Source organism: Pan paniscus, chromosome 16 (genome assembly GCF_029289425.2).
Source record: "Pan paniscus chromosome 16, NHGRI_mPanPan1-v2.0_pri, whole genome shotgun sequence".
Lineage (NCBI taxonomy): Eukaryota > Metazoa > Chordata > Mammalia > Primates > Hominidae > Pan > Pan paniscus.
In genome coordinates this window covers 69,197,088-69,220,685 of record NC_073265.2, presented here as the reverse complement: position 1 = coordinate 69,220,685, position 23,598 = coordinate 69,197,088, and the positions used below count along the sequence as shown (strand labels likewise).

At 42.1% G+C, this 23,598-nt stretch overlaps 1 protein-coding gene across 2 annotated transcripts; it reads left to right on the top strand.

Moving 5' to 3' along the window:
* The first annotated feature begins 429 nt into the window (after positions 1-429).
* On the top strand, positions 430-9,696 carry BCL2A1 (BCL2 related protein A1). Of its 2 annotated transcripts, XM_034939260.3 has the most exons (3): positions 430-1,014; positions 4,020-4,075; positions 9,415-9,696. In XM_034939260.3, exons 1-3 carry the CDS (start codon positions 595-597, stop codon positions 9,428-9,430), a joined length of 492 nt encoding a protein of 163 aa, XP_034795151.1. In that variant the 5' UTR covers positions 430-594; the 3' UTR covers positions 9,431-9,696. The 2 variants fall into 2 exon arrangements, with proteins under 2 accessions (XP_034795151.1, XP_008961331.2); XM_008963083.4 differs by lacking the exon at positions 4,020-4,075 and having other exon boundaries at positions 451-1,014.
* The last annotated feature ends 13,902 nt before the right edge of the window (positions 9,697-23,598 follow it).

The following is a 23,598-nucleotide window of genomic DNA, read 5'->3' as shown; positions in this document are numbered from 1 at the left end:
TTCCTGTTGAAGCATGTATCAGTTCTTCATTCCTTTTTTGGGATGAATAATGTTCCATAATTTATTTATCCTTTCATCTGTTGATGAACATTTGAGTTGTGTCCACCTCTTGGCTATTGTGAATAGTGCTGCCATGTACATTCGTATGTAAGTATTTGAGTATCTGTTGGGTGTATACCTATGAATGGAATTGCTGGGTCTTTTGACAATTCTGTATTTAACTTTTTGAGAAACTGCCAACATTTTCACAGGGGTTGTACCATTTCACATTCCCACCAGCAATCTACAAGGATTCTAATTTCTCCACATCCTGCATTTAAGACTTGCAAAGCTGAATTAATCACAGGATGAGGAAGTGGCTTCTCTGAAACATTTTCCTCTTTCACATTTTAAACTTTCTCTTTCATACATGACATGAAACACAGCCTACGCACGAAAGTGACTAGGAGGAAGGATATTATAAAGTGATGCAAACAGAAATTCCACCAGCCTCCATGTATCATCATGTGTCAAGCTCAGTGAGCATTCTCAGCACATTGCCTCAACAGCTTCAAGGTGAGCCAGCTCAAGACTTTGCTCTCCACCAGGCAGAAGATGACAGACTGTGAATTTGGATATATTTACAGGCTGGCTCAGGACTATCTGCAGTACGTCCTACAGATACCACAACCTGGATCAGGTCCAAGCAAAACGTCCAGAGTGCTACAAAATGTTGCATTCTCAGTCCAAAAAGAAGTGGAAAAGAATCTGAAGTCATGCTTGGACAATGTTAATGTTGTGTCTGTAGACACTGCCAGAACACTATTCAACCAAGTGATGGAAAAGGAGTTTGAAGATGGCATCATTAACTGGGGAAGAATTGTAACCATATTTGCATTTGAAGGTATTCTCATCAAGAAACTTCTACGACAGCAAATTGCCCCGGATGTGGATACTTATAAGGAGATTTCATATTTTGTTGCGGAGTTCATAATGAATAACACAGGAGAATGGATAAGACAAAACGGAGGCTGGGTATGTATGATGGAAAAATTCTTCATTGTTCTTTCCTGTGAAATAGAAATTGAGAATTTCCTTGCTAGTTAAAACAACAACAAAACACTTTACCTAAGAATACTATTTTCCTTGGGTGGTTTGTTTTAATTTTTAAAATAAAAATATACTTTCTGGCTTTTTCCAATGAATCCTTGAACTTGAACTTTATAGTTGGAAAGCACTTATGTTTCCAGTTTTTATTCCTAACTATAAATTACAGTAGTGAGGTTTGGGGATTAATAAAGCACCTCTCTCATGCAGCTTCACAATCAGCTGTGCACACACTCTAATCTAGTACTTAGCTTTTGCTAGGGTTGTCATGACAGTACAGACAGTACAGAAATTTCTACCATCAGTACAGAAAGTTGCTATTAGATGCTGTTATTTTTAGGTATTTATGGGTTGCAAAAGACAGGTGTAAATTTTTGTAAGTTCATCGCTTACAAATTGGTGTTTTTCAGTTTACTAATACATAACAAATAGTAACATATATTAATATATAGCAAATTACATTACATATAATATATAACAAATTATTACTAATAATAAATTCCGGGCTGTTAAAGTTTGTTGATTAAAACATAATATACTGTATGACCAGCAAGAACCTTTATTCAAGAATTTTCAAATAAAAATTTACTTTATTATCAGTGCCTAAAAAAGCCAAGACTGTGTAGAGGCCTGTGTTGAAACTCATGTTGGTAAAAAGCCTGACACAGCTGGATGTATATGGTTTCCTTTATATTCCAATATACTTAATAATTATTTTTTTAAAGCACTTAAGTGTTCATTGATCCTCTCTCCAACGGCCTTCACCTCTCCCAAGAGGTAACCACTGTTATCAATTATTTTGCATGCAAAACATGCCTACTGAATCTATCCATAGAAAATAAACAATACTTCTTTGTAAAAAATTTTTTGTAAAAAAAGTTTTATATAAAATGTATATGTATGCTTATGTATATGTTTTACATAACATATATGTTATACCATATAACACATACTTTTTTTACATATACACATAGATTTTTTATGTATACATATAAATTTTGCATACATATTTTTACATGTATATATGTAAAAATAGTACATGGTACTAATGCTACCACTTATTTTTTTACCCAGAGTTATTTAAAATAGTATTATTAAGAGTGCTGTGTATATTCTGTTATATGTAAATGCTGTAGAGTATCTGGCCATTTCTAGCTGATAGCTGTTTAGGTTATTTCGAGTTTGCTGTCACACACAATGCTTCATTGAATATCATTTTACGTAAATCTTCCCTTGTGCGTGTGTGTAGTTTTCTAGGGTGGATGTTGGGTTGTAGATGCTGGGTCATGGTGTACATACATTTCTTAATTTGTTAGGTCCTTGCCCTCCAAAGTGGCTCTACCAAGTTACACTCCCATCAGCAGCTTGTTAGGGTATGCCCCTGGGATTCTCCTACCCCAGCTGACTAACATTAGGTTGCTGCAATTCATCATAATTTTCTTAATTTGTTGGGCTAAAAATACAGAGTTTATCTTGTTTCAATTCTCGTTTTCTTGATTTCTAGTAAGGTTAATTTTTTTTTACATTTTGAGCATCTTTTCATATATTAACTGATCATTTGTAAATGCAGGGAATTGTCTGTTTACGCCCTTTGCCCATTTTCCTTTTATTTTGTCTTTTTCTTATTGATTTGTAGGAATTCTTTGAATATTCTGGATACAAATTATTATTTTTATTATTGTTTAAATTTTTTGAGACAGAGTTTTCATTCTTGTTGCCCAGGCTGGAATGCAGTGGTGTGATCTCAGCTCACTGCAACCTGTGCCTCCTGGTTTCAAGCGATTCTCCTGCCTCAGCCTCCCAAGTAGCTGGGATTACAGGCGTGTGCCACCACACCCAGCTAATTTTGTATTTTTAGTAGAGACAGGGTTTCACCATATTAGTCAGGCTGGTCTCGAACTCCTGACCTCGGGTGATCCTCCCCCTTTGGCCTCCCAAAGTGATGGGATCACAGGCGTGAGCCATGCACCCAAATTATTTTTATGTATGTGGCAGATATCTTTTAGTTTGCTGATTAACGCTAATGATGTCTTTGGTTATTATAAACGTTTAAAAGTTTGTTGCAATCAAATTTATTGATCTTTTACTTGATGCCTTTTTCATTTTGTTTAAGGCCTTCCTGCATGATAGAGCTTACTGCAGCTACTCCCCTTTCTCAATTACCTTCTTCCTGGAACTTAGTTCTTTCTAACTGAGCCTGACTGAGGCTGGGCAAATCATGTGAAATGTTTTGTCATGTTTTCTTCCGGTTGGCTGTGGGAGGCTATACTTGAGGACTGGTGGAAATTCAGCTGCACTGTGTAGATTTCAGGTGAAGGCAAACATTCTCTGGCACAGAGGACCACAGATGAGCCTGCAGAGAAATACTCTACTAGTTTGCAGGCTCTATGTGGGTTTGGATTGTATTTCCAACGCTTAGCATAATACTTGGAACACACAGACAGTGAATAAATGTTAGTTAAAAATTCAACTTCTCCACAATAAATTTTGTGAGCTCCTGGAACTCACTGTTAGCAAGAGGTGTGGAATTGTCTCTGAGAATTTCTAGTAGTACCCTCATCTTTCAAGGGTGGTACAGATGTAAACATGAGTGTGGCCGGATGAACCTCTCCCGAGTGTAGATACAAATACACACATTGCCTGCACGTGCACACACTCAGCCTTTCTAAAGTTTCCAAGCTCTTTTTTTTTTTTTAAAAAAAACACCTGAATAGTTCAAGTTGTAGACATGAAATAAATACTCTTGAAAATGTCATTTCAAAGCAATCTCCATGCCGCTTTCCCAGCTCAGATGAGACATTGATTCTGTCAACGATAGGCAGTGCTTTTTTGAGTCAGTGCAAACTGGCATGGAAAACTGTTATCATCTTTTCATAGTGATGTTGACAAATCTGCTTAAATGAATGAATTTACTCTTGAATGATTCATTTCAGGGGAAATGGCACAATCACACGCCTATGCTGGTAGAGTCAGTGGCCCACAAGAAGAGGTAAGAGTAGAGGAGGCACTTACAGCTTTATCAAGATGTGAGCACATACAATCTATAATTTAATTAAATGTTAAAATTGCCCAGAGACTTTATGAAAACTTTGAATCAAGAATGCGGTATGTGCCGGGTGCAGTGGCTCACGCCTGTAATCCCAGCACTTTGGGAGGCTGAGGTGGGTGGATTACCTGAGGTCAGGAGTTCAAGAGCAGCCTAGCTAAGATGGTAAAGCCCTGTCTCTACTGAAAATAGAAAATTAGCAGGGCCTGGTGGCGGATGCCTATAATCCCAGCTACTTAGGAGGCTAAGGCAGGAGAATCACTTGAACCTGGGAGGCGGAGGTTGCAGTGAGCCGGGATTGTGCCACTCCAGCCTGGGCAACAGAGTGACTCCATCTCAAAAAAAAAAAAAAAAAAAAAAAAGCAGTATGTGAGCACAACATAGATGTTCAGAGCACCAACTCAGAATCAGACAGACCTGGCTTCATTTCTGGGCTCGAGTGCTTACTACCTGTGTGAATTGTACAAGTTGCTTAACTTCCCTACGTCTTGTTTCCTCATCTGTAAAAACAGGAAAATATTGCAACCTATGTCCTGGGACTGGTATAAGGATCAAATTAGTTAATATATGCAAAGCACTTGAAACAATTCCTGAAAATGAGTACTCAATACAAGTTTAGGGTTTTTGTTTACCATGTAAAACAGATCCCCTAATGGGAAGAAACAAGACTGGTCTATCAGTAATAGGACTCATAATCTCTTTCGTTATTCTCTTTCTCCTTTTTATCAGTTGTCTTTCCTTCCTTCCTGCCTTCCTGCCTTCCTGCTTTCCTGCCTTCCTGCCTTCTTTTGTTTGTGGCTTCTCATCTCTCTTTTTCTCGTCTTCCACATTTACCATGGTTTCCTCCTGTCCGCTCTCCTAATTGGAAGTGCTGAGAGGAGGTGCTCTCACAAGATCTGACAGGAGAGCTAGTGCCATTTGGCTGCCTCCAGCATTCATAAGGAAAGGATGGTTCTTAAAAACCATTAGAATGTTCATGAGATGAAACTCGTGTCTCTTCCCTTGGGATCACCCTTCCTTTTGAACCAGGTGGGTCTTCTTACTTCCTCCCCCTTCAATGAAGCATTCTCCTCTGCATATGCTGGGGGAGTAGAAAGAATGCTTGGCACTCAGCTCCACATGGGAGAAATCGTGTCTACTTAATGCATCACTGTGTACCTCATGCCTAGCATAGAAGGTAACAATATTTGCTGATGGGATGATTCAACGAACCAACACTGAAACTGAATATTTGAACTCTGGTTTTCTCACTCACTAGAGGTATAACCTTGGGTAAATTACTGAGGTACTCTGAGACTCAGATTCCTTATATAATGTATATAATAATATGACATGACATATGATAATTTATTATATATATAATATTTAATGAAAACAATCTTACCTACCTTTAAAGGAAAGCTAAAGGATTATAAAACACTTTTTGTAAAACAGTGCTTTCCAAGCTGTCAAATACTGTGCAACTACGAGAGTCATGTGGGAAATTCCAGGAAGTTTAAATATGTAATTCTTTGCCCTTCTGAAGTAGGATGTACAGTCAGAGTTGGTGCTTTCCCAGTAACCACCATTTTAAAGGTTGGGTCATACAGTTAGGTCAAGAGGTTTTTTTTCTTTTTTTTTTTTTCTTTGTCATCCTCTTACTCTAAATAATAGTCCGGTCAATTTGAGGCCAAATAAATGGGCACACAGAGACATATATAGATGATTAACTAAGTGTTCACTTTGGCAAAGGCATTTCCAAAAGGTAAAAAGATCTAGCAGCAAGGTGATACTATCTCAAGTGTTCATATATATCCTTTGATTAAATAAGTTTTGGGGCAAAATTTTCTATGTCTTTTGAATTTTTACTTGAGACTCTAAAATCATTTAGTGAAAAATAAAAGACCCTCAAGTCAGGCAGAAATGTATGACACTTAAGTGCTAGTTCTCTAACCTTGGGAGTCAGCCTGGACTCCTGTCTCTCATAGCCCACATCCATCCATCAGCAAATCCCCCTGGCTGCCCCTTTGAAATGCTGTAATACCCTGTGCATCTAGGCCGCCTTCCTCTCTCACTTGACTCTGTCAGTAGCCTCCTGCCAGACTCCATGGTTCCATCCTTTATCTGCTAGAATTTGTTTTCCACATAGCCCCCACAGTGATATTTTTAAAACTTGAGGGGCCGGGCGCATTGGCTCACGCCTGTATTCCCAGCACTTTGGGAGGCCGAGGCGGGCGGATCACGAGGTCAGGAGATCGAGACCATCCTGGCTAACACAGTGAAACCCCGTCTCTACTAAAAATACAAAAAGTTAGCTGGGCGTGGTGGCGCATGCCTGTAATCCCAGCTACTTGGTAGGCTGAGGCAGGAGAATTGCTTGAACCCAGGAGGCGGAGGTTGCAGTGAGGCGAGATCGTGCCACTGCACTCCAGCCTGGGTAACAGAGTGAGACTCTGTCTCAAAAAAATAAAATAAAATAAAAACTTGAATTAGATCATGTCTTGGCCTAATCATAACCCTCCAAGCTGCCCTTTTACCCTGGGAACAAAAGCACAAAATCCTGACTGTGGTCCTCAAAGCCCTACATGACCTAGCCTCTAACCGCCTCTCAAATCTCATATTCTCTGAATCCCTCCGTGCTCTCATAGCTCCAGCCTCCTTGGATAAGCTAAGCACATTCCACCCTCAAGGCCTTTGCACTTGCTGCTCCCTCTGCCTGGAATAATTTTCCGCCAGAAGTTTGCCTGGCTTACTTCTTCCCTTTGCTCAGGCCTCTGTTCCAAGGTTGCCTCCTCAGAGAAGTCTTCCTTGATCACCCCAACTGAGAAAGTACTACTGCCACTCTCTGTCTCCCTACCCAACTTTATTGCCTTCATAATAGTTTTCATGACTGGACATCCCATTGCATATTTACTTGCTTATCTGTTTGTTGTCTGTGTCTGCCGTGAAAATATAAGCTTAGTGAGGGCAGGGATCCTGTATGCTTTCTTCACCACTGTGTTTCCAGTGCTTTAAATGGTACCTGGCATGTGGCCAATGCTCAATGAATATTTCCTGAATGAATAAATGAATAATAATGTTTAGAGAAGTGGGAGTAACATAATGGTGTTTGCGTGTATTTTGTTTGTTTGAAACAGGGTCTTGCTGTCGCCCAGGCTGGAGTGCAGTGGCGCGATCTTGGCTCACTGCAGCCTCGACCTCCAGGGCTCAAGCAATCCTCCCATCTCAGCCTCCCAAAGTGCTAGGATTACAGGCTTGAGTCACTGCGCCCGGCAGAGGTTGCGGCCAGCTGAGATCGCGCCATTGCACTCCAGCCTGGGTGGCAGAGCAAGACTTTGACTCAAAAAATAATAATAATAAATAAATTTTAATCTCTTTCTGGCTGAATTCATCATTTTTTTCTTTGTTCACTGTCCTTTCTTTTGACATTGATGTATATAAGGTGATACATTATGACTGCTCAATGATAATAGACAATGATCGTTGTCATAATAATAAAAATCATGCTGGGTGCGGTGGCTCACACCTGTAATCCCAGCACTTTGTGAGGCCGAGGTGAGTGGATCATGAGGTCAGGAGTTCAAGACCAGCCTGGCCAACATAGTGAAACCCCATCTCTACTAAAAATACAAAAATTAGCCGGGCCATGGTGGTGCGCGTCTGTAGTCCCAGCTACTCAGGAGGCTGAGGCAGGAGAATTGCTTGAACCCGGGAGGCAGAGGCTGCGGTGAGCTGAGATTGCGCCACTGCACTCCAGCCTGGGCAATAGAGCAAGACTCCATCTCAAAAAATAATAATAATAATTTCAGAGGGCCTGAGGCAGGAGAATTGCTTGAACCTGGGAGGCAGAGGCTGCAGTGAGCTGAGATCGCGCCACTGCACTCCAGCCTGGGCAATAGAGCAAGACTCCATCTCAAAAAATAATAATAATAATTTCAGAGGGCCTCATTATACTTGCGAAACATGGGGTTTATGAAAATTCTAGGAAGGGGAGTAATGAAGTGGATACCTCTTGAGAGTGTATAGGAAACTATGAGTATGTACTGGCAGGAGGGAAAGAGGAAGAAGAGAGGGGGCAGTTTCCTTCCTCTGTCAAGGCATGACAGCATGTCTCAGAGCACGATGTACACTTAACACGTAGGCAGAAAATGGCTTTCTTAGGCAATCTTTCAAATGAAATCCCCCTGGCTGGTGGTATTCATCTGCTTTGCCAGTGATGCTCATAAAATGATTCCAAGGCACCGCAGAGCTCTCGAGTCTCTCCCAACTATCAAAGAGTTATGCTTGGTTTACATTTGAATATTAGTTACACTGGGCTGTGAGCTACTTGCAGGCATTTGTAACCCCAAGGTTCTGAAACCTGTAAGGTGAAGACATAAATGTTTGCCAGATGACCATTTGAAAAAATTATTTTAACAATTTTCTAATTCTTTTGGCACTTGTTTGGAAATGTATGGAGTGGAAAGAAGTAGGGTGTTCACATTCTCATCCAAGTCCAGGCACCAACGGGTTGGCTAATCTTAGATAACTTATCTTTCGGGGCCTCGATTTCCTCATTTGTTAAAATAATGGAGGGCTTCAGTCTAGATGATCTCAGAGATAGTTTTTGGTGAGGATTATCTGACTACAGATTGTAAATTAACTAAATAAAATGTCCAGTTAATTGGGTTATCCTATATTTTTAAAACTATGTCTGATCACAAAGAGAGTAGATTATAAAATAAACTATCAACCTTTTCATAGCTTCAAAGGTATTAGTTTAATTTGGATTTACTGTGAGTTCTCGTGATTTTCAATACAATGCAGTTTACAGTATAATATAATTCATATTACAAATATAAGTGCATTGAAATCAATGTTGGACAATTGAACAAGAACGAGAAAAAAAAAGGCTTTCTATCCTCTAGAGCTGTGCTTGCTGTCCGCTATGGTAGTGAAATGTGGCTAGTCTGAATTAAGATGTACCGTTAAGTACTAAATACTCACTGGATTTCGAAGGTTTGTTATGAAAAAAGAATATCTCATTAATGATTTTATACTGATTGCATATTAAAATAAAAATAACTCTAAATGTATCCTAAAAGTTAGTTTTATCTATTTTTTTACTTTGTAAAATATGGCTACAAAAAAATTTAAATTACAGATGTAGGTCACACTGTATTTCTGTTAGATGCTGCTGCTTAACGGGTAGAAGGGGTAGAAGATTAACTATTTGCACTATTTAAATGAAAATATTTTTGCTTTTTATTCCAGCATACTTAATCTCCAATGATTTTTAAAGTGTTAAATTTATTCTTTTATAGGAAAATGGCTTTGTAAAGAAGTTTGAACATAAATCTGGCTGGATGACTTTTCTAGAAGTTACAGGAAAGATCTGTGAAATGCTATCTCTCCTGAAGCAATACTGTTGACCAGAAAGGACACTCCATATTGTGAAACCGGCCTAATTTTTCTGACTGTTATGGAAACGATTGCCAACACATACTTCTACTTTTAAATAAACAACTTTGAGATGTAACTTGACCTTCCAGAGTTATGGAAATTTTGTCCCCATGTAATGAATAAATTGTATGTATTTTTCTCTATATGCCATTTTGTCTTAATTTCTTGGGTCTGGCTGGAAATTCAGCCAAAGGGTAAAGCTCAACACAGAAGCCAGGCAATTAATTATGGGATGATGACCAGGAAGGCGGTGTCTTTCTGCCCCACGGTAGACTCTTTCAGGTGTGCCCATTGCCCAAAAGTCCTTCTCTGTGTCACCAGGCTAGACTGCAGACTAGACTGAGAAGCAGACTCAGGCTAGAAGCTGACTCTGGTCGGCTTCCCTCTTCCCTCCTTCCTTCCTTCTTTCCCATGCTTTCTGCAGTTTCCAGTGCCCCTGGCTGCTTGGAGTTTCCACTGATGCCTCCTCCCCAGCCTTCTCTCTCTGGCTTGACATTTGGGGTTGATGGATATGGCAACCCGACATGCAGGATACTCGGGGATATTCTGAACAAAGAAAATTAGGTAAATAATTTAATGTGGAGCTAGTGTTTAAAAAAATGTTTTTTTTTGTTTTTGTTTTGTAAAAATGAACAGATTAGGAATTACGTGGTTTGTTAGATCTTGTGTTCTAATTTTTAGGTCAGCAAATCTGATTGCCATATGGGAACTCCATACCTTGTTCTAGACTTTCCTGGCCTTCCCTTCCTCTTTTTTTTTAATTTTAATTTTTTAAAATTTTTTGTTTGTTTGTTTTTGAGACGGAGTCTCGCTCTGTCGCCCAGGCTGGAGTGCAGTGGTGCGATCTCGGCTCACTGCAAACTCCATCTCCCGGGTTCAAGTCATTCTCCCGCTACAGCCTCCCTAGTAGCTGGGACTACAGGCGCCCGCCATGACGCCCGGCTAATTTTTTTTTTTTTTGTATTTTTAGTAGAGACGGGGTTTCACCGTGTTAGCCAGGATGGTCTCGATCTCCTGACCTCGTGATCCGCCCGCCTCGGCCTCCCAAAGTGCTGGGATTACAGGCCAGGCCCTCTTGCCTTCCTCTTAGAAACATTCCCCCTGGGGCTTGCAAAATTACCTTTCCCTGGAAGCTGTTGATAGATTGCATAAAGAAGCCAGAGCTCGGGCCATATACATTCTCGCCGGGCACTTTAGTTAATTAATGCTTTACCTAGGAGGTGTGATTCTCTCTTTTTTTTTTTTTTTTGAGACAGAGTTTCGCTCTTGTTGCCCAGGCTGGAGTGCAATGGTGTGATCTTGGCTCACTGCAACCTCTGCCTCCCAGATTCAAGCGATTCTCCTGCTTCAGCCTCCAGAGTAGCTGGGATTACAGGTGTCCCCTACCACGCCCGGCTAATTTTTGTATTTTTAGTAGAGACGGGGTTTCACCATGTTGGCCAGGCTGGTCTCAAACTCCTGACCTCAGGTGATCTGATTGCCTCGGCCTCCCAAAGTGCTAGGATTTCAGGTGTGAGACAACGCACCTGGCCAGGAAGTGTGATTCTTAACGGTGGGGATTAGGACACAGGTGCTGTCAGTAGGGAAGCGTTTTTGGCAGAGGCAGCTTTGGTTTACTTAAGAAGTCACATCTGAGAGGCAACCATCTATGCCATCTGAGGCGCCTGTCTACTCGGAGCAGGGTAAGACTTCACAGTTTCCTTTTTCCTTCTCTTCCTCCAAGTGCCTCACCCCCACCCCCCCCATCTGCTTTTAGTGTTCATTCTTTTTTAATTTTTATTTTTGAGACGGAGTCTTGCTTGCTCTGTCGCCCAGGCTGGAGTGCAGTGGCACGATCTCGGCTTACTGCAACCTCTGCCTCCTGGGTTCATGCCATTCTCCTGCCTCAGCCTCCTGAGTAGCTGGGACTGCAGGTGCCCACCACCACTCCCGGCTAATTTTTTTTTTTTTTTTTTTTTTTTAGTAGAGACGGAGTTTCACCGTGTTAGCCAGGATGGTCTCAATCTCCTGACCTCATGATCCACCAGCCTCGGCCTTCCAAAGTGCTGGGATTACAAGCATGAGCCACCGCGCCCGGCCGTGTTCATTCATTTTTGTGTGTTAATCAGAGCTGAGTGGTGGGAATAAACAGTCACTGATGGTTCTAGCAGGAAGTACATATATGGGCACTATTACCTGGAATACATTCACATGAGCAACCACAAAATCTGGTTTTTACACTGCAGTTGTTTCTTTAGCAATGTGACACTGGGAAATCAGTGACTATTTCTGATTTGGTCTGTGACCTGGTCTTTTAAACTGTACCTTGCTGTGTTTTGTTTATTAATTTACTTTAAAAAAAGGTTTTTATGGCTGGGCGCAGTGGCTCACGCCTGTAATCCCAGCACTTTGGGAGGCCGAGGTGGGTGGATCACCTGAGGTCAGGAGTTCCAGACCAGCCTGGCCAACATGGTGAAACCTCATCTCTACTAAAAATACAAAAATTAGCCGGGTGTGGTGGCGTGCACCTATAGTCCCAGCTATTTGGGAGGCTGAGGCAGGAGAATCACTTGAATCCAGGAGGTGGAGGTTGCAGTGAGCTGAGATAGCACCATTGCACTCCAGGCTGGGTGACAAGAGCGAAACTCCATCTCAAAAAACAAACAAACAAAAAAAGGTTTTTATAAACCTCAACTCTTACTTCATGTGGCACAGAAAAATTAAATGGAAAGAGATCACAGGCCTAAATTTATGTGAAAATTATACAACATCTAGAAGAAAATTAAATTTTTTTAATTTTTACTCTTAAAAAGACACTTTAAGAACTCAAACAGAAGGTATTTGAATTATACCTCAATAAAGCTATTTTAAAAAGCTCTCAAAAAGGCAAACCACAGAATGGGAGACAATCTGTACCACACTAATATCTGATAAAGGACTTGTGATATGTGATACTCTTATAATTCAATAACAAGATCATCATCAACCTAATACTAAGCATGGGTAAAAGATTTGAACAGACACTTCACAAAAGCAGATACACAAATGGCCAGTAGACATGGAAAAGATGTTCTGGAAAACATGTTGAGCACCATTAGTCATCAGAGAAATGCATTTAAAACCACAGCAAGAGACCACGACATATCCTCCAGAACAGCTAAAATGAAAAAGATAGACAATGCCAAGCTTTTGGGAAAATGAGCAGCTGGAAGTCTTACACACTACTGATGATAATATAAAATTGTCTACTACTTTGGAAAACAGCTTGGAAATTTCTTATAAAGTTAAACATACACTTATTGTAGGACCCAGAAATTCCTTTCCTAGATATTTACCCCAAAGAAATAAAACATATGCTTATATTATTCATAGCTTTATTTATAATAGTCCAAACTGGAACCCAAATGTTCATCAACAGGGGAGTGAATAAACACACTTTGGAATATCCATGAGACAGAATGTCACTCAGCAATAAAAAAAGGAATGAACTACTGGTACATGCAACAGAATAGATAAATCTCAAAAACATGTTGAGTGAAAAAAGCCAGTCACAAGAGTACATAGTGTATTATCTGCTTTATGTGAAACTCAAAAAAGGACAATACATAGTGTCAGAAAGCAGGTCAGTTGTTGCCTGGGGCTGGGATGTGAGTATTGACTGAGTAAGAACTTTGCCTGGGGTGATAGAAATACTCTTCATCTTGATTGTGGTAGTAGTTACATGGGTGTACAAATTTGTCAAAACTCATAGAGATGTACACTTAAAACTGGTGCATTTTATTGTAGATAAATAATATCTCAATGAAGTTGACTTAGAAAAAAGTGTTTTTGGCCAGGCACGGTGGCTCACGCCTGTAATCTCAACACTTTGGGAGGCCGAGGCGGGCGGATCACAAGGTTAGATCGAGACCATCCTGGCCAATATGGTGAAACCCTGTCTCTAAAAATACAGAAATTAGCCAGGCCTGGTGGCTGGCACCTGCAGTCCCAGCTACGAGGGAGGCTGAGGCAGGAGAATTGCTTGAACCCAGGAGGCGGAGGTTGCAGTGAGCCGAGACTGCGCCACTGTACTCCAGCCTGGTGTCAGAGCGAGACTCCGTCTCAAAAAAAAAAAAAAAAAAAAAAAGAAAGAAAAGAAAAGAGCGGTTTTTTGTGAAAAATGATAAACACTCATCAGAAGCAATGTAAACAATACAAAATGAGAGAAAAATCACTGCAACTACTAATTTAAACTGGAAAGTTATTAATACCATGAATAAAGTCCTGAAGCACCATTATTTTGTTTGCCTTGTCATTTAAAAGGACTTTGTAATTGTAAATTAGAGGCTTGCTGACACTCTACCAGGCCCTCCCTACGTGGTTTGGTCTCTACTGTGATTGTCCCACTTCATTTCAGTTGTGTCCTCCTCCGGAGTCTGTCTCTTCTGCAGCTTTGCTGGGCTGTTTTCAGGACCTTCTGCCACAGATGTTTGCCTGTGCTGTTCCTTCTGCCTCTGCATCTGGTTAATGCTTACTTGCCTTTCAGATTTCAGCTCAAAGTTCACTTCTTCTGGATGCCTTCCCTGACTAGGTTAAATTCTGCAATTATAGTCTTACAAAACGTCACTGTCTCAATTACAGGGTTATATTTGTGTGATTTTTAAATCAATATATCTGTTTCCCCAATAGATACTAAGTTCTGTATGGGCAGGAACCATGGCTGTTTTTGTTTACCATTTCATTTCAGAGCTCAGTTCAGAACTTGGTAAGAGTTCAATAATATTTTTGTTTAAAAAGAAATGGGGGCCGGGCACGGTGACTCACACCTGTAATCTCAGCACTTTGGGAGGCTGAGGCAGGTGGATCCCTTGAGGTCTGGAGTTCAAGACAAGCCTGGCCAATATAGTGAAACCCCGTCTCTACTAAAAATACAAAAATTAGCTGGGCATGGTGGTGTGCACCTGTAATCCCATTTACTCAGAAAGCTGAGGCAGGAGAACTGCTTGAACCCAGAAGACAGAGATTGCAGTGAACCAAGATTGTGCCACTGCACTCCAGCCTGGGCGATAGAGTAAGACTCTGTCTCAACAACAAGAACAACAAAAACTACAACAACAAATGGGAATGAACATTAATTGGTTTTGATTATGTCATTTCGTAGCAAATGAGGCTGGAGTGAGGCTGAACATCATGTTCTCAGTAATAGCATGTGCTGTGGTTTGCTCCAAAACTCATGTTGAAACTTAATCCCCAATGCAACAGTGTTGAGAGGCTGGGCCTTTAAGAGCTAATTCGATCATGAGGGCTCTGCCCTCACGAATGAATTAATCCATTTATGGATTAATAAATTAATGGGTTAATGGATTAATGGGTTATCATGGGAGGGGAACTGGTGGCTTTATAAGGAGAGGAAGAGAGACCTGAGCTAGCATGCTCAGCCCTCTTGCCATGTGATACCCTGCACTGCCTTAGGATTCCACAGAGTCCCCACCAGCAAGAAGGCCCCCACCAGGGCCAGGCGCAGTGGCTCACTCCTGTAATCCCAGCACTTTGGGAGGCCGAGATGGGTGGATCATGAGTCAGGGATTCAAGACCAGCCTGGCCAATATGGTGAAACCCTGTCTCTCTAAAAAAAAATATATATATACAAAAATTAGCCAGACATGGTGGTGTGCACCTGTAGTCCCAGCTGCTCGGGAGGCTGAGGCAGGACAATCGCTTGAACCCAGGAGGTGGAGGTTGCAGTGAGCCAAGATCGCGCCACTGCACCCCAGCCTGGGTGACAGAGTGGGACTCTGTCTCAAAAAAAAAAAAAAAAAAAAAAGAAGGCCCTCACCAGATGCACCTCCTCAACCTTCGACTTCCTGACTTCCATAGCAGTACAAAAATACATTTCTTTCCTTTACAAATTACCCATTTCAGGTATTTCGTTATAAACAACAGAAAATAGGCTAATGCAGCATGGGAGAGTGTAATGGCTGTTTAATGGTTGTTGTCCATCTGTGAAGAACTTTAGATACATAATTTTTAATCTTCATGATGACCCTCTGAAATAGATATTTTCTGTATTTTACTGTTGAAGAAACAGGCTTAAAACCAGTAAGAAACGTGCCCAATGTCACAGAGTTGGGGGCATCTGACCTCCCAGCAGTCCTCACTGGCTCTGAGTCACTGGGCGTCCTCCTCCTACACCACTTCCTCCTGATCCCATGGGGCCACTCAGACCCTATGCTTCCTTCCCCATCCCTTTCACAGGCTGAAACTCCGCATGAAGGCCAACTGGGTGAAACTGGTTTCCCCACTGATGGTGAGGACCTTTGGTGGCCAGGTGGCCATCCCCATACTCCCTCTTTTTCACCTTCCACCCTTTTACATGTGTCCTCCCAGTTGTATTGGGAGGACTGCTTGCCACTATTTTGGATCTGGACACATTTTGCATAGTGTGCAAAGTTGCTCACAGGGAAACGTTGCTTGGTAACATCCCACAGACATGAAAATACAACACATCCTTTATTTATAATTGGGAGCTCTGTGTGGTTATTTCTGCTTGAAGATGCTATTAGGATCCCATCACCAGGACAGGGCAACGCCAAATCGTTTTTCTACAGTTTGGGTTTTTGTAGATTCATCTGCCTTATGACTAGAGGCAGCATTTTCAAGACAGCTGACTGAGCCTAGGACTATGATTTATTGCCTTAAAAGCTAAGCCTGACCGGCTCATGTGAGATCCAAACCCATGACCCATGATTCCTTACACTGTTTTAAAGTAGGAGGTAGATGACTAGGCTATTTGAGCAACAGAAGAATGTATATATAGAGTTTAGTATCATAAACTCTTGCAACATAATTATTTTGACACAATCTCATTTCCATTGACCTTGCTTCCTATTTCACTGAGAACTTCTACATCCTCTCTCTGCCACATCTACCTCCCCTGCTGCATCTAGACAGGTTACATTTCCCTTCCTGCTATTATGGTGAATCAGTTATTCTAAGGCCAACCCCTACATTTGTGTGTTAGACCTTGTTTCTTATTTCCTCTGCAGGAGGAAACTATTCTGTATCATACAATTTCCTGTCTCTAATGGACCAGTCCTATTAGCACCTGAACTTGCTATAGTTTCTCATATGGTAAAAGCAAACAAACAAAAAACCAAACACACAGTCTCTCAGTGACTACCCTATTTTTTGCTTCCCTTCATAGAAAAAATCCTCAAAAGAGCTGTCTATAATATGCTGTCTCCAATTCCTCTCCTCTCATTGTCTCTTGAACATGTATCAATCAGACTCTCATCCCCACTACTAAGTTCAGGGATGAATTCTCAGCCCTCAACTTCCTTGATGTGACATTTGACACAGTGAATGACTTTCTACATATTTTAATTTGACTTCTGGGACACTACTCTGTGCTGGTTCTCCTCCCATGTCGCTGATTACTCTGTTTCCCTTGATGAATCTTCCTCATCTCCCCAAGCTAAACTCTGTAACTCTAAATATTGGAGTGCCCTGGCTAGTTTTTGGCTTACTTCTCTTTCTTACCTGCCTTCATGTGCTAGATGTCTCTTTCAGTAGCATGGCTTTTAGGATCCACCATGTACTGATGACTCCCAAAATTGTATCTCCAGCCAAGACCTCCCGCTTCAACTCCAGACTCAAATATCCAGTTGCTGACCTGATGTCTCTCTACTTGGATGTTTAGCAAGCACTTCAGATTTACTGTCTAAATCTGAATATCTGAACCTCTAACCCCTGAATCCTTCACCATCTTAGTTAATGGCATTTTCATCTTTTTACCCACTTAAGGTGGAAATCTTCTGGACTCATTGACTCTTTTCTTTCTTTCACTATACACGTTCAATCCATCAGGCAAAACTGTGTGGTTCTTTCATCAAAATACATACAGGGCCAGGGATGGTGGGTCACACCTTTAATCCCAGCACTTTGGGAGGCCGAGGCAGGCGGATCACGACGTCAAGAGACCGAGATCATCCTGACCAACATGGTGAAACCCCGTCTCTACTAAAAATACAAAAATTATCTGGGTGTGGTGGCGTGTACCTGTAATCCCAGCTACTTGGGAGGCTGAGGCAGGAGAATCGCTTGAACCCGGGAGGTGGAGGTTGCAGTGAGCCGAGATCATGCCACTGCACTCCTGCCTGGGCAACAGAGTGAGACTCCATCTCAAAAAAAAAGTACATAAATTATTTATATTATATATAAATTAACATATAAATTATATAATTTATATAAAAATTAATATATATAATTTCATATATATATAAATTACTTATTAAACTACTACTATCCTGACTCGAGCCACTTGAAGTCCCTTGTATAGATTTTGCAGTGACCTCCTAGCTGGTTGTCTGGCTTATTTCCTTGCTCCTCTACAATTTGTTCCCAACCTGCAGTCAGAAGGGTCCTTCAAAATGTAAGATCACTTGTGTTCCCTCTCCATTCACAACTCAGTGGTTTCCGCTGCACACAGAGAAATAGTCCAAGTTCTTAAAATGGGCTCCAAGGCCTTTCACAATTTACTTCCCTGTGAACAGCTTGACTTCATCTTTCCCTTGCTCAAGAAGCTTCCCTACAGTGTCAACCACACTCCCTCTTCCCAATATCTGAAACCTCTTATGTTACTGAGTCTTTTTTTAGGATCTTGATCTCTGCCTTGGTAACATGGCTCCTGAGGCTTAAACAAAATTGGTGAAATGTCCACAGAGCTCTCTGGGGACTCAGAACCGTAATGAACTTCACACCTAGTGTGGCATGTACAAGTGCTGGTGCTTTGAAAGTACAATCCTTGATGGAAATGCAGAGTATGAATACTACATTGTTGTTAACTGTCAAGGATTTTGGAGCAAATGAGGAAGACTTTTCCCTCAAGGGAATCAAAGCTTTACCTAACTGGACAAGGGTGTTTTATTTTTAAAGGGTTCTGTCCAGGGTGCAGAATCATCAGAGTAGATATGAATACACAGGAAATCGATGCCTCCGGAATTCCGCGGGGGCACCTGACCCACAGCATTCTTCCTCCACAGTGCTGGGGTCGCCTCCATCAGTAAGTCCTCAGGCAGCTCTGCCTGCCTCTTCAGTGTCCTTTTGCTTTCACCCTTGTTGATATCCAATCAGCTTCTCAACCAGAAACTTGGTTCCTGGCAGTCATTCTCAAACCTTCTTCCATTCCTTTTATTCAACTAAAAATGGACAAATGCTGCCAATTTTACTTGTTAAGTATCTCTTAATCTACCCACTTTTCTCATTCTTAACTGTTATGCCAACCACTGATAGAACCTTTTTTTTTTTTTTTTTTTGAGGCGGAGTCCCGCTCTGTCGCTCAGGCTGGAGTGCAGTGGCGCGATCTCAGCTCACTGTAGCCTCCGCTTCCTGGGTTCAAGCAATTCTCCTGCCTCAGCCTCTGGAGCAGCTGGGACTACAGACGCGCACTACCACACCTGGCTAATTTTTTTTGTATTTTTAGTAGAGACGGGGTTTCACCATGTTGGTCAAGCTGGTCTTGATCTCCTGACCTCGTGATCCACCTGCCTCGGCCTCCCAAAGTGCTGGGATTATAGGTGTGAGCCACCGCGCCCAGCCCCTTCCCTCCTCCAACCCCCCCACCCCCACCCCCCGCTTTTTTTTTTGAGACAGAGTTTCGCTCTTGTTGCCCAGGCTGGAGTGCAATGGCGCGATCTGGGCTCACTGCAAGCTCCGCCTCTCAGGTTTGGCCATTCTCCTGCCTCAGCCTCCCAAGTTGCTGGGACTACAGGCGCCTGCCACCACGCCCAGCTAATTTTTTTTGTATTTTTAGTACAGATGGGGTTTCACCATGTTAGCCAGGATGGTCTGGATCTCCTGACCTCGTGATCCACCCGCCTTGGCCTCCCAAAGTGCTGAGATTACAGGCGTGAGCCACCGCGCCCGGCCCAGGCCACAACCTTTTTGCTCATGTATCCATATCTACACCTGTCTCCATTTGGTACATTTGATACAGCCAGCGTATTAATCTTAAAAAGGAAATCTAATGTCACAATACTGCTTAAAAATCATTCAATTAATTCCAGCACTTTGGGAGGCCAAGGCAGGAGGATCACAGGTCAGGAGATTGAAACCATCCTGGGCAACATGGTGAAACCCCATCTCTACTAAAAATACAAAAATTATCTGGGCCAGGTGATCAAGGTTAAGGTGATAAGTTGTGTTGATAGCACACCTTGATATCATGTGATGAAAAGGCATTTAATCTTTGTGGTATTGTTTCCCCAAAACCCATAATCCCAGGAAAACATCAAACGTAAATTTGGGGACATTCTACAAAATACCTAACCAGTATTTCTCAAAACTGTCAAGGTCATCAAAAACAAAAAGTCTGAGGAAATTTTCACATTTAAGAGGAGCCTATAGGCCAGGCACGGTGGCTTACACCTGTAATCCCAGCACTTGGGGAGGCCAAGGTGGGCAGATCATAAGGTCAGGAGTTCAAGACTAGCCTGGCCAACATGGTGAAACCCTGTCTCTATTAAAAATACAAAAATTAGCCAGCGTGGTGTTACATGCCTGTAATCCCAGCTGCTAGGAAGGCTTAGGCAGGAGAATCGCTTGAACCTGGGAGGTGGAGTTTGCATTGAGCCCAGATAGTGCCATTGCACTCCATTCTAGGCGACAGAGTGAGACTCCAACTAAAAAAAAAAAAAAAAAAAAAAAAAAAAAAAAAAAAAAAAAAAAAAAAAAGGAGCCTATAAAGACACAGTGTGGTACCCTGGACTGGATCCTAGAACAGAAAACAGATATCACTGATATCACTGGAAAAACCAGTAAAAAAAGTCTGGAGTCTATTTAATAGTAATATATCAGTGTTTCTTAGTTTTGTCAAATGTGCCATGGTAATGTAAGATCTTAACTTTGGGGGAACTGGATAAAGGATATGTGGGAACTGTTAGTATTATCTTTGCAACTTTTAGGTGAATTTCAAATTATTCCAAAATGTTCATTGAAAAACAAACAGATGGCTGGGCACGGTGGCTCACACCGGTAATCCCAGCACTTTGGGAGGCAGGGGCAGGCAGATCACGAGGTCAGGAGATAGAGACCATCCTGGCTAACCGGGTGGAACCTTGTCTCTACTAAAAAAAAAAAAAATACAAAAAATTAGTGGGGCGAGGTGGCAGGCACCTGTAGTCCCAGCTACTTGGGAGGCTGAGGCAGGAGAATCGCTTGAACCCAGGAGGCAGAGGTTGCAGTGAGCCAAGATTGTGCCACTGCACTCCGGCCTGGGTGACAGAGTGAGACTCCATCTCAAAACAAAACAAACACAAACAAACAAACAGACACTGGCTGGATGCGGTGGCTCATGCCTGTAATTGCAGCACTTGGGGAGGCCGAGGCGGGTGGATCACCTGAGGTCAGGAGTTCGAGACCAGCCTGGCCAACATGGCAAAACCCCATCACTACTAACAATACAAAAAATTAGTCAGGCATGGTGGCGGGAACCTGTAATCTCAGCTATTTGGGAGGCTGAGGCAGAAGAATTGCCTGAACCCGGAAGGCAAAGGTTGCAGTGAGCTGAGATCATGCCATTGCACTCCAGCCTGGGTGACAGAGCGAGACTCTGTCTCAAAAAAAAAAAAAAAAAAAACCAGACAAACAAAATACAAGCTCATGTCATCTGGACCCAGGTTCTTCAGCTTCATCTCGTGCCTCTCTCCTCTTGGCTCTTGGTTGATTAGCCATTGTGGACACCTTTCAATTCCTCTAAAATATCATGCCATGTTTCCCTTTAGAACCTTTGTATATACAGTTGTTTCTTCATGAAAAATTTTCCAGTTTTTCTCTCTTCCCTGTTCTCACTCTCTCACCTAAAGAATGCATACTTAGCCTTGTGATTTCAGCTGAAAAGTCATTTCCTTGGAGTGGGGGTGGGGGTGATGGTGGAACGGGGGAAGGAGGGGTCACCAGCAACCTCCTGATCTATCTAAATGGAGAGAATGCTCTGTGCAGGCTGGCTGTATTATCGTTTGCATGATAATTTTATTTCTTCCTGCAAATTGGCACTTGGTTTATACATTGATTAGTGGTAGTACTTCCCAAACACACCCAGTGAGACCGCATGGCACTTGGTTATTGGGTTTTCCCTGGTGACACTGTGGCTTTTCTTTTAAATTTCTACAATGACTACCTACCACCCCGAGCTGAGGGAGTCAGCCCCTTCTGAAAACTAGCTTGCCATACCACCCTTAAAGTGTGGTGCAGCGCTTCAGCTATAGCTCCATCAGCAAAGAGTACAATGGGGTTTCTTCTCTTGACCTGGACTTCCAACAGCAGCTGGGGATTTTATTAGCTTAATAAGTTGCTCTTCCCACCTTGTTGTCGCATGACACAGACTTCCTCACTGACTCAGCAACTATCTGCCGAGCATCCGTTCCACACCAGGCCTGGTGCTGAGCAGTGAAGATACAGGTGACTACAGAACATGGGCCGGTTTCATACTTCACAGGATGAACAAGAACAGAGCTACAGAGCTAATAAAACAGTGCTGTGACAGAGGAGGAGGTGCATTTTAGTGTCAGTTTTGGAGATCCTGGGTTAGAATCTGATAACCTTTATGTAGTACGTACGTGAGCTAGGGCAAGACACAGGATTTCCAAACCTGTTTCCTCTTCTATAAAAATACTGTAATAATATGTACTTTGTGGTTCATTTTGAAGAACATAAGAAATTTAACTTGGCACCTGGCATTTAGTAAACTCAAAAATGGTACCTATTATCACTGGCCTTATTGTAGTCCAGATGCCCATTCCCCTCTCATCCTCCAGTGTTTTTTTTTTTAGACAGAGTCTCGCTCTGTTGCCCAGGCTGGAGTGCAGTGGCATGATCTCGGCTCACTGCAAGCTCCGCCTCCCGGGTTCACGCCATTCTTCTGCCTCAGCCTCCCAAGTAGCTGGGACTACAGGCGCCCACCACCATGCCCGGCTAATTTTTTGTGTTTTTAGTAGAGACGGGGTTTCACCATGTTAGCCAGGATGGTCTCAATCTCCTGACCTCGTGATCTGCCCGCGGCGGCCTCCCAAAGTGCTGGGATTACAGGTGTGAGCCACCATGCCTGGCCTCATCCTCCAGTTTTTAAATTTTTCCCATACTAATCAGCCTTATGTTTACCCACAAGAATCCACTCACACGACTGTGCAATAAGGACCACTGAATATTTTGTCGGGGAGAGAGGTGAGAGGCCACATAAAATATAACTGAAAAAAAAAATCCTCTTAGACATTTTTATTCTTCAAATTTTTCTTCCTGGCTGTGTTGTTTCCAGGGACTTTCCCCTTCTCTCCTCTCCCTCCAATGCAGGAGAAACTAGCCTTCTTATCCCCACAATCTTTTCTTTGTATTTGAGTGATTTCCCTCTACTCTTCCCTTTGGGAAGCAACTTTAAGTCCTGTAGTCATCTTATGTACAGCAGTTGAGGGATCATGTTTTTATCATTTTGGCTTCTAGCTCTCTACCCCAAGTGTCTTCCAGAAGTACTTCTTAAAAAAAGAAGTCATACACATGGTACTTTCCTAGGAGGAGTTCTAGTGAATAAAATGACTGTCACTCAGACTGGAGTGCAGTGGTGCTCATTGCAGCCTCAACCTCCTGGGTTCAAGTGGTCCTCCTGCCTCAGCCTCCCAAGTAGCTGGGATCACAGGTGTATGCCACCACAACTGGCTAATGTTAAATTTTTTTTGTAGATATGGAGATCTTGCTTTGTTGTCCAGGCCAGTCGTGAACTCTTGAGCTCAAGTGATCCTCCCCTCTCAGCCTGCAAAAGCTTTGGGATTACTGGCATGAGACACTGTGCCCAGCTACATGTTTTTTGACTTAACACATAGGGTCAACCAAAATTTCCATGTTTTTCATATGATGGTCTCTCCTATCACATGCTTTCACAATGTTTATTTAACAGTTAAAAATTTTTTTGAACTTTTATTTTGCACTAATTTTAGTTTTACAGAAAAGTTGCAAAAATAGTACACTTCATCTAGCTGCCACCAACATTAACATCTTATATAGTTATAGTATGACTATCCAAACAAGGACATTAACATTGA

Bases quoted from the DNA above. Each gene is read 5' to 3' on its own strand.
- BCL2A1 (XM_008963083.4), top strand. From the start codon at position 595: ATGACAGACTGTGAATTTGGATATATTTACAGGCTGGCTCAGGACTAT. The intron at 1,015-9,414 runs GTATGTATGATG...ATTCTTTTATAG, and splicing joins TAAGACAAAACGGAGGCTGG to GAAAATGGCTTTGTAAAGAA.